This window comes from Phoxinus phoxinus (assembly GCF_949152265.1).
Source record: "Phoxinus phoxinus genome assembly, chromosome: 11".
NCBI classification, from domain to species: domain Eukaryota; kingdom Metazoa; phylum Chordata; class Actinopteri; order Cypriniformes; family Leuciscidae; genus Phoxinus; species Phoxinus phoxinus.
In genome coordinates, this window is record NC_136886.1 from 27,388,120 (window position 1) to 27,399,704 (window position 11,585).

General features: G+C 36.4%; 1 protein-coding gene across 6 annotated transcripts in view; it reads left to right on the forward strand.

Annotated features, from left to right (window-relative positions):
• fmnl2b (formin-like 2b) overlaps window positions 1-11,494 on the forward strand; it is a 29,208-nt gene extending 17,714 nt beyond the window's left edge. For 2 of the 6 annotated variants that reach the window (XM_079629318.1, XM_079629319.1), the window contains exons 16-27: window positions 877-1,001; window positions 1,575-1,777; window positions 3,968-4,202; window positions 4,341-4,409; window positions 4,501-4,581; window positions 4,666-4,795; window positions 5,904-6,067; window positions 6,200-6,301; window positions 6,380-6,481; window positions 7,382-7,505; window positions 7,743-7,858; window positions 10,238-11,494. In XM_079629318.1, coding sequence (XP_079485444.1) covers window positions 877-1,001; window positions 1,575-1,777; window positions 3,968-4,202; window positions 4,341-4,409; window positions 4,501-4,581; window positions 4,666-4,795; window positions 5,904-6,067; window positions 6,200-6,301; window positions 6,380-6,481; window positions 7,382-7,505; window positions 7,743-7,834 — 1,427 coding nt within the window. In that variant the 3' untranslated portion in view covers window positions 7,835-7,858; window positions 10,238-11,494. Of the gene's footprint in view, window positions 1-161; window positions 183-876; window positions 1,002-1,574; window positions 1,778-3,967; window positions 4,203-4,340; window positions 4,410-4,500; window positions 4,582-4,665; window positions 4,796-5,903; window positions 6,068-6,199; window positions 6,302-6,379; window positions 6,482-7,381; window positions 7,506-7,742; window positions 7,859-10,237 lie in introns of all 6 variants that reach the window. The other 4 variants (XM_079629314.1, XM_079629315.1, XM_079629317.1 and 1 more) reach the window with 3 other exon arrangements.
• The last annotated feature ends 91 nt before the right edge of the window (window positions 11,495-11,585 follow it).

Genomic DNA, 11,585 nt, shown 5'->3' on the forward strand with positions numbered 1-11,585 from the left:
GCAGACTTGGTGAGCATTAGAGACTTCTTTAAAAAATACTTTTTTGTTTAGCACTTCTTAGCGCTTGCAAGCATTTTCTGCTTTCTCTTTCTAGACTTTTGTCCTTTACAACTCTCTAAACATTTGTTTTTATCTACTCTCTTTTTCTCCTGCCCTCAAAGATGGACCAATCAAGCTCTTCTGTAGGTTTCCTGAAATTTGTCATAGCCACCATTTGCTGTCATGACCTAGTCATATTTAGGGATGCACCGAAATGTCGGCCGCTGAAAATGGCATTTTCTTTATTTTTTGGGCCAAAAGAGAAAAAAGGCCGAAAAAATGCCGCCCCTCCGTGTGTGTGTGTGTGTGTGCCTGTGTGTGTGCGCGCGTGCTGCGGTCTCTGCTCAATGTTCCACTCTGTGTGTGTGCTGCGGACTATACTTGATTTTTATAATTGGTCAAAAATCTGTTAAATCTGATTCTGTTGCATAGAACTGAATGAAGAATGATATATAGATATTAATATATTGATATTTAATATTATTTTAATATAGAGCTATTTTCTGTCACTTTAAATAAATTATTAAATTGTATTGGCTTTTAGTTTTCAGTAGATTCAGTAAAATGATTGCATTTAATTTAAAAGTCTAACAATTATAAAAAATAAAATAAAAAATAGATAAGAAATACATTTTTAGTTTCGATTTTCGGCCAAGTGCATCCAGAATTTTCTGTTTCGGCCCAGAATTCTCATTTCGCTGCATCCCTAGTCATATCGTGTGTTGTGTGTCTTTGCTTAACATGTTATCATCCATTCTTGTGATTGCGGTCATTTTAATCTCATTGAGTAGTTAGTAGATGCTTGGGTAGTCACAGGCCTCTTTTCTTCCTTGGCAGCTGTGAAAATTAAAAAGCCAATCAAAACCAAGTTCCGCTTGCCAGTGTTCAATTGGGTGGCTCTGAAACCAAATCAGATCAACGGCACTGTCTTCAATGAAATCGATGATGAGAGGATCCTGGAGGTATTTGTCTACAGCACTTTACGTCTAAAAAGTGTAATCTCTATCAACTCATGTATTATACCACCATGCTGGTCTTACCATGTTTCTGTTTGAGTTACTTCTAAATAACAGGTAGATGCTCAGTTTATTTTTAACTCGTTTTTACAAGTACATTCTTTTACTATTGCGACTGAAATGGCAAACAACGACATACTAAAATGCCTTTCGCAACTTGTACTTCAATAATCTGATGAATTTCTAGGTGAAACGGTAGGTTTAATGAGAAAAAATGTAGGGTGGGATTTTATTTTGTAAAACAATAATTGCAGACCAGAAAGAGCCAGGTGCTTGGAGGGGTGGAGTGAAAGTCATTTTAGAGGCGGAGCAAGTACATTTTGATAAAAGATTGAAACATTTTTATTTGAAATAACTGGCACAGTGAATCAGGAAACACACTTACAGTAAATGTCTTTTTTCTGTGTTGACTTTCATGAGGTTTGCATTTGTTGCGGGTCCATCCAAGTTTTTTGAACACAAAACTGTTGAGTTCAAGGAGTGCTGGATAGCTCTTTAATAGAATGCTTTGGTTTGTAGGATTTGAACGTGGATGAGTTTGAGGAAATGTTTAAGACCAAAGCCCAGGGCCCTGCTCTTGACATGACGATGCAAAAGCAGAAGGCTCCTCAAAAGGGCCCCAATAAAGTATCTCTTCTGGAGGCTAACAGAGCCAAAAACCTCGCCATCACACTCCGCAAGGCAGGGAAGAGCCCGGAGGAGATCTGCAAAGCAATCCAGACGTAAGTTCCCCTTTGCCTCAAATCTCAAGATGAACCATATTCTCAGAGAGATGGTTTTTACAACTGCGGGATTGTTCTTGTTTATCGGCTTAAAGGGTATAATTGGTATAATGCCCTTTTCACAAGATGTAAAATAAGATGTAAAACTTCGATGTCCCCATAGTGTGTATGTGAAGTTTTAGCTCAAAATACCCCACAGATATTTTAATATGGCATGTTAAAATTGTCACTTTTTGAGGGTGAGTTCACGAGTTTAAATATAACGCAAATAGTTTTTTAATTTACTTTTAATCATTTTAAGCATTTAGTAATTTATTTGTAAAACACTTTAAGTGGGCTATTTAAAAAGTTTTTTTAAAACATACGCGCAGAGTGTGACGTGATATTGTGTGTGCGCGTCTATGGTGCACATAGAAAGAATTTGTCAGCATCCGCTCAAAAAAAAAAAAAAAAAACATTCGTCCGCAGCCGGTCTACTCCTGACCACAAGTCCACCGTCAGTGTTGTATAACGTAGATATAGGTACAAGGCAGGTTTTTTGTGTTAATTTATATTGCATTACGATTGAAAGCAGTATCAATAATGTCAAAAATATGATGTGCAGTCAAGTTCGGGTGTGAATGCTGTTTAAATTAGTGTTCTCACTGATGGAGTTTTGACGAGTTGTATAGACTTTATATTATTTCTTATTCAAATGCAACATGTAAGCTATGCATCGTTTCTTTTGCAACGACTCTATTATTTTTCCAGTCATAGACCAGCGCTGACTAGAATCACGCAGTGGAGGAATGTAAGCCATTAAAAAGTATTGACTTAAGAAACACTTATATATTTTTAATAAATATCATGTTCCCATTCACTTCGGCGATTAATTTTTTAATTAATTAAACTAAATTCTATTTATAAGGTTAAACTTTTAAATTTTTGGCCATTAACTAATGCCTAATACCTAATGCCAAAATGTTTCTTTGTTCACCAAGTAATTTACTAGTCAGGCATCATTGTTAACTAGCAAGACAGTAAGGAGAAAATGACAATTTGATGGATAATTTAAATATATTTTGTAATCACATTTTGGTGTTGTATTATTTCCGCCATCACATCTGAGTGCGAAACGCTGCTTGGATGGTTTCAAGATGGTTAAAAATAATTAATAATAGAATAATGATTTAATTGTACATATATTTTACTGATTATTAACACAATCATGACACAATATAATTAATCATGACAATCCAAATGAATTGTAATTGTATTAATTATACCATTGATGAAAACAAGCTGATACCAAGGTATTTTAGGCCTACAATTCTAGCATAATTTTTCATGAAAAATCATTGTATTTTTTTCTCTCCGAAAGTAATGTTATTATAAGCATTTTCTTGCAATACTCTCCTAAATGCGTAATAAAACCTAAGTGCAAACATTTACCGCTTGGGCGGCGGTCAGGGACCTGGATATTGGATAGGGGGCGCTGGCCCAAAAAAGGTTGAGAACCACGGTCTTATCCTGAATCTCTATAAAACGTAATAACAATGTTAATATTCAGACTATTTTAGACCAGACGGGACGACAACCGCTGCGGAGTACCACAGTATCTGCGTGAGTCGTCATAGACATAAAAGTAGCTCCGGCTACAATGTTTTTCATCAAGAGGCATGCAGTTTTAATTATTAAACGCAAGAGCGCCAAAATTTACATAGTGTACCTTTTGAAATCAAAGTTTAATATTAATTGTTAATTAATATATTCATTATATTTCATGAATAATACATAATTACAATTCATATAATATAAATATAAAAAATGAGCAGCAAAAGATTTTTTTACACTAAACTGATTTAATTTGGAGCAGATACAGAGATACAGGGGGAGTGGCTTTATTGCATCGGATACATGTCACTTTACTCACAGCTGATTGGTCCAGTTTTGGTCTGCGATCTCTAACCCAGAATAAAACTTATTCTGGAGAAGGTTAGCCATGTAGCGTAAATTACAATGGTGCTGAAACCTGCTTCAAACCAATTAACCTTCTTGAGCCAGAAAAACCAGGGTTAGCTCAAACTAATCTCAAACTAACCTGGGTAGCAACTGAAACCAGTTTCATACAATGAAAATGTTCATGTTTTTTTGGGGGGGGGGATTTGTTTTTTTTAATACTACTCTGATCAGTTTCTCTCATCCACTCAGGTTTGACCTACGTACATTGCCTGTGGATTTCGTGGAGTGTATGATGCGCTTCATGCCCACTGAAACTGAGGTGAAGGTGCTCCGCCAGTATGAGCGGGAGCGACGGCCAATGGACGGGCTCACTGATGAGGACCGGTTCATGATGCTCTTCAGCAAGATCGAAAGGCTGCCACAGCGGATGACCATCATGGCCTTCATGGGCAACTACAGCGATAGCCTGCAAATGCTCACACCGGTAAAGTGGATAGAGAAATAGAGGAACAAAAAATGGTGAAACTGAATGATGTGACACTGTTTTGAATATCTAAAATGATTCTGAAAATCTGAAATGCATTTATAAATTCGTCTTTTGCTGCTGCTGTTTTCCCTACAGCAACTTCATGCCATCATAGCAGCATCCGTATCCATAAAATCATCACAGAAGTTAAAGAAAATCCTCGAGGTACGCCACTAAAACTTTAACTTCACTGAGTCTCTTGCCATTTTACAGTCTTACTCATAATTAAGTATGCGATCTCTCTCTCTCATCTCAGATCATTTTGGCCCTGGGGAATTATATGAACAGTAGTAAGAGAGGAGCTGTTTATGGCTTTAAACTTCAGAGCTTGGATCTGGTAACTTATTACATCTCATAACCCTTTTTTTTTCTGAAACATTATTCAGTTTAATTATAATACTGTAATGTATCTTGCCTTCAGCTGTTGGAGACTAAGTCCACAGACAGGAAACTGACGCTTTTGCACTACATTGCCAATGTGGTGAAGGAGAAATATCCTATTGTGAGCATTTTCTACAATGAGCTGCACTACATTGAGAAAGCTGCTGCAGGTAAACGTCAATCGCCCCTTTAAAAAAATATATGAAATATACTAATTAAAAAGGGTAATTATACTTCTAAATCAGCCTTGTTGTTAATTAAAACTAAGCTATTAATTGAACATTGATAATGTTTAACTAAAATATTAATTCAAATAAAATAAACTGAAATAAATTAACTAAAATGAAAACCAAAAGTATAAAAATTAAAGCTAAATCTTAAATGCTATAATCGTATAAATATACTAAAATAACAACTCTAAATGCACTCAAAAAGGTCTCCCTTTACAGAAAGAAATATAAAAAACGATTTGTTGTGCCTTAAAGGGATAGTTAACTTTGAAATTAAATTTTGGTATGTTTTAGCTTACCTCAAGGGCATCCAAGATGTAGGTGTCTTTGTTTCCGCAGTAGTTTCAATTTTGATATTTTTAGGTCAAACCGTTCTTGTCTGTCAGTCATATAATGCAGGTCTATGGTCATCACCTCAAAGAGCATGCACAGAGAAGTCCAAATTAAACAATTCCCCATCGTAAGTACACATTGATGGCACGAAACGAGCGGTTTGTGTGAGAAAACGAACAGTATTTATATAGTTTTTACCTCTTGTACACAACCATGTCCAAGTGATCTGAGGGTGCGTGCACTTCCTGGTGTGTGACGTGTGCGCGCGTTCTGGCTTAGTTTGTGCAAGCGCCGGAAAGAAAACATACGAAATTGTCGGTTTAAACAACCCGGATAAGCGCAAATTAGTACCATTTCTATTATCCGTCTTACCTACAATCTCTGTTCTGTGTAAACAATGAGTGACGTACACGCACGAGAGATCACTTCCGGCGCTTTCTGGCGCACACGTCACACACCAGGAAGCGCGCGCACCCTCAGATCACTTGGACGTGGTTGTGTACAAGAGGTAAAAATGATATAAATACTGTTCATTTTCTCACATATATCAAAATATCAAAATTGAAACAACTGCGGAAACAAAGACGCCTACATCTTGGATGCCCTTGAGGTAAGATAAAACATACCAAAATTTAATTTCAATAAGAACTATCCCTTTAATAAGCTTCTGTAAGTTTGTTTGTTGAGAGTGGATCTCATTAATCCCATGTTGCAGTCTCTCTGGAGAATGTTCTCTTGGATGTTAAGGAGCTACAGAGAGGTTTGGATCTGACCAGAAGAGAGTTCAGCATGCATGGCCACAACTCCCTGCTCAAAGATTTCATCCATCACAACGAGGCCAGGCTTAAGAAGCTTCTGGATGATGCTAGAATTGCACAGGTAGAAAAAAATAACCTTTCTATAAGGAGTTGTGGTTTTAAAAAATCTGCGCTGGGAACAGTAAGGTTGTTGGTTTAAAACAACCACTAGGGACACGATCCACATGATTATGTGACTTGGATGTTTTTACAGGATGCTTATGACGATGTTGTCAAGTTTTTTGGGGAGGGCGCCAAGACCATGCCACCCTCTGTGTTCTTCCCTGTGTTCGTGCGCTTCATCAAGTCCTATAGGGTGAGCTTTTATACTATCAGTGCACCAACTTCCTTCTGGTTCACACAAGGCCCAGATCTAATTTGTCTTTTTTTTCAGCAAGCGAATGAAGAGAATGAGCAAAGGAAGAAGCAGGAGCAGCTGATGATGGAGAAACTTCTGGAACAGGAGGCCTTGATGGAGGAGCAAGATCATCAACAGGTATCAGGTTGAAGTCATAAATGAGGGCCATTAGCCAAAAGTGTACTTAGTTGTTTTGTGTACACTGTTGTACGCATAGCCTTTAACTTTGAGGTGTACGTAAATGTACACGGGCAGTTATCGCATGTGCATTACGACAACTTGCCCAGTGCCTGCGCAATCTGTCGCCCAAAAGTTCTAACCCATACGCACATCTTTATGATATGTTATGCTTGTTGTACAAATACTAACTTCCTCGCACAATCTTTCATCCACGTAGCCATGAATTGTTGTTTTTTCCGTTTATTCAGTTTTTTTCTTCGACTACCTTGTTAATCCCCGGAGCACTGTTGACACGAGACCCTTCTCAGTTGGTGAAGAACTGGTGAAGGTTAATTCACAGCCCATTTCCAAAGGGACGACAACGGACGTCACTCATGCCTCTGGGCGCAATTGGATAGACCTAAAACCAATCAGAGCGATCGTCATCGTATAAAGCCCGCCTCAATGTTTGTGATTGAAGCCTCGATTTGGAAAAATTGGAAATGGGCTTGAATGGGCTCTTGGCCAGACAGACTTGCAGAGCAAATCTTAAATCTGCCAGAAGTTTGTCAGGGTTTTCCCAGGCTACTGTTGAAACCTTGGGGCAAATAAGTTAGCGCAAGCAAATTCAATGCGCAAATGCGACCTGTGTGTAGAGTATTGGTTTAGGAAAATCAGGCTGCATGCGTACAGTATGCGGATGCTGTGCCGATGACGAAATTCGCGTCACACGGACCCTAGCGTATGCGTAAAAAGTTAACTTTGGGCTTTACTAGTGAGCCCTAAAGTAAACATTAATATTTTTAAGTGGGAAGATTACAGTAAAACCGTGCGCAATGACTGCATATTCTTTCCCTTATTAACTCTCTCAATCACCAGTCGCCATCTCACAAGGGCAAGCGGCAACAGCAGGAGCTGATCACAGAGTTAAGGAGGAGGCAAGGCAAAGATAGCCGCCTCGTCTACGAAGGCAAAGACGGAGCCATTGAGGACATCATTACGGGTAAGAACACTACTGGATGGAAAAATCCGATTCATCTGATTGTACGTTTGATGAATGAATCTGTTTCCCTAAGTGTGTATTGGTCTTGCTCTTTTTGATAGTAACAGTAGACGTACTGTAGCAGTAGACGCCAAGCTGTTTAGCTTTAGGCTTGAAGTTTCTGTCTGATTCTGTGCTTTTTTAGAGCTTCTTGCTTTTGGTGTTTCTATGTTGTGATTGGCTATTATTTTGCTGCAGTGCTGAAGACCGTCCCCTTTACCGCACGATCAGCCAAACGTGGCTCGCGGTTCTTCTGTGATCCCGCCCTCTCCGAGGACTTCCATTACTAAACTAAATTCTCTCCCCTCAGCAAGGTGCCTTTAAGTCCGTCTCTTCTTCGCTCATCTCCCAGCCATCCTTCTCTCTGTCTATTCTCTTCATTTGTTTACTATTCACCTGGGTGTAATTGGGTATTCAATTATGTATGGAGATGTGAATTCTCAGCATAAAGTGGTCACACTTTATTTTAGGTGTCTTTAACTACTATGTACTTTCATTACAACAAATTGTTAGGTACAATGTAATTATTGTGTTCATACTGTATTACAAAATTTTACTGTAATTTACTGTACAGCTAAATATTTGCTGCTATTGAGGTGGGATACAGGTAAGGTTATGGACCAGTTTGGTGGTACGATTAGTTTTAAGGGTTGGTTAACGTGAACGGGCCAGATCAACTGTGTAATTATAGATTAATTACAGAAATTAATTACAGCTGCAATTACATGCAGGTATTTTTTTTTTTTTTAAGTACAATGTTAAAACATGTACACAATAAGTGCAATGTATCAAGTGATTCATTTCAATGTTAGTACATAGTAGTGGGACCAAAATGCATGCCTGCCTGCCTTTAATACTTCCACCATTTTGTATTTTGTTTCCTGTACACTATTTAAGTTGTCACAGATTTGAAAGATGTCTTGAAGTTTCCCCTCCCATTAACTAGTTGTAATACAATTTTAAACAACATTTGTCTTGGTAACTTCCTGGAACATATCATGACTTATCGGAAAGATCTAAATTGTAGGGATGCACCAATATTAAAATTCTGGCTGATATTAGCCAAAGATATTTCTGTTGTTTTTGTTGATAACTATGGAAGCTCGTTTTTGCCAGAGAATAATAAATAAAAAAAAGGTAACTGCGACTTTTTATCTCGCAATTCTGACTTTTTAATTCCGAATTCGCGTTTTTGTTATAAAGTCAGAATTGCGTGATAAAAAGTTGCAATTGCGTAATAAAAAGTCACAATTGCTAGAAAACAAGTCAGAATTGCAAGTTATGTCTTGAAATTGCAACTTTATATTACGCAATTCTGACTTTATAACACACAATTGCGACATAAAAGTCAGATAAAATTGTGAGATAAAAAGTCAGATTTGTGAGATATAAACTCGCAATTGTGAGGAAAAAAGTATAAATTGTGAGATAAAAAGTTGCAATTACTTTTTTTATTCAATGGCGGAAACGAGCTTCCATAGATAACCGATAAATGGCCAATATTAAAAATATTCTATTCCATTTTGTCTAAATACATTTTTAAATAAAACTTCAAAAACTAAAATCAGTCATTTTAAATGTTCCAAGTCAATTTAGGCATCATGTACAATAATGTACAGTATGAAGAATGAATATTCATTTACATTTTTTTAAATTACATTTACCAGTTGTTAAATTATTATATTTTGCATAACCTTCATGTTAAAATAGGAAAATGAGTATGCAGTTAAATATTCAATATTGGCTATTATATCCTATATTAACCGATACCAATAAATGGTGGAGACCGATAAATGGCCAATATTAAAATAATATATTCTATTTTGTTTAAATAAATGTAAAAAAGAATTAATGAAACTAAAATCTGTAATTTTAAATGCTTCAATTTAGGCATCACAACATTAAAATGTACTGTATGAAGAATGAATATTATTTGAATTAGCTTATTTGCTAAAGATGGCATTAAACCGTATTAATAAATGATTAGTATTTCGTAAAGATTAACCATTTTACAACAACACTTTACAATAAGGTTTACTTTAGTTAACATAAACTAAGAAAAATACTTCTACAGCATTTATTAATCTTAATGTTAATTTCAACATGTACTAATACATTGATTAGCATTGTGAACAAAAAATGTATGACTATTTTTATTAAATAACATTTACAAAGATTAATAAATGTATTGCTCATGGTTAGTTAACTATGTTTTTTAATACATTAACTAATGTTAACAAATGAGACCTTTTTGTAAAGTTTTACGAGATTAACTTTATCATAACTTTCATGTAAAATTAGGGGAAATGAGTATGAACACTTAAATATTCAATATTGGCCATTATATCTAATATCAACTGATACTAATAAATGGCCAATATTAGAAAATTCCATCCCATTTTTGTCTAAATAAATTTAGAATTTAGGTATAAAATTGTCTCTAAATGTAAAAATAATACAAGTATGCTCAATATGTATCGATATCAGCCATTATATCCAATACCAATAAAACAAAAAGCTCTAATATCGGAAAATTACCATTATGGTACCGGAATATTGTGCATTCCTACTAAATTGATCTAAAACTAACCAAACATCCACATGCCTGTCTGTTTTGCACCCGTCTCATCCATATGTGCAGGCCCAGACTGTAGTAGTGTTCAGTGTATAACAGTTTACCTGTTTGTCTTCAGACCTGCGCAGTCAACCCTTCCGACGGGCCGATGCCCTGAGGAGGAGTGGGAGAAGGAACATGGAGGTTCAGCACCTTCAGCTACGCAACATGGAGATCACCAGCTGTTAGCCAGCTTTTGAGGACCGAGGGTGGGCCAATGACACTACTGAAAAAAAGAACAAAAAATAGCACACTTAGGACAATGGAAGGATGTGACATTGAACACTTCTGCTTACCTGGAACCTGGAAGTAAGGTTGGATGCCATATGTCAGACCTATACAGTCAAATGTTGTGGATTCTACAAATGGACATTGTGAAGGAAGATGAGGTAGTGTGGTGTTCTATGTTTCGCTCTGTTTAACTTTGAGGCGTTGTGTATTACATACAAGGAGCAGCAGAAATGGCGAGAAGACTTTGGTTTGGCCCACTTGTGTCATTCTTACCTCTTGTTTTAAAAACTCCAAGATAAGCAGCTTTTTCTGAGGGGAAGATTTACAAGATGCACTTTTATTTGTATTTTTTAGCATTGAACATGGATCATCTTAAAACTGAACTTTTGATTTAAAAAAAAAAAAAAGTGGATGAACGCGATGGAGAACTTCTAACTGCTATTGAGGAAGACTCTTCTTTACTGACTAAAAATCCATGAAACGTTGAGAAAATGTTTACTACCAAACATTCACAAGCAGTTTGGCATTTTATGTACAATACATCTCATTTTTAATCACAGACCTGCTCTCCTACTGGTTTTATCTCATGTGGCATTTGTGAGCTGTGAAAAAAAAGTTTGCTGTTTTTTAAAAAATAAGAAAAGACATTTCATTGGACAAAAAGTCTTTTTTTTAAATGTACAGATATTTTGCTACGAAATTGAGCCTCTTATTTTTTACATTGTTCATCCATTGTGGTGCTGTACATATTGTTGAAACAAACCAACTTGTCCTGCAATATCACTGGAATGGTATTAACTTTTTATGTTGTTTAGTATGACAGTATTATTTAATTCGATGGTAAAGACAGTGAATCAACTTACTCTGTGACCTGAATTGCTCTCTCATCACTATTGTTGCATATGGTAAATGTCTGTGGTTGCACGTAACACTTGAAAGCTTGAACTGACACTAGTGGCACATATAACGTTTTTCTACTTTGATCTCTTTAACTGGAACCAGTGGTTGTGTGCAAATAAAGCAAAGACACCAGCACCGTTAAAAAACAGTGATTCTTTTCTTGTGGTTGACGTGAAATGTTCACATGAATTCTTGCGGTTTTTATTTTTACTGAAGATCTGGATTGACATGAGAACGCTTAAGGATGCATGTGATATTGGAGCTACTTGAAAATAAAATGTGGTGTGGGCAGTGGT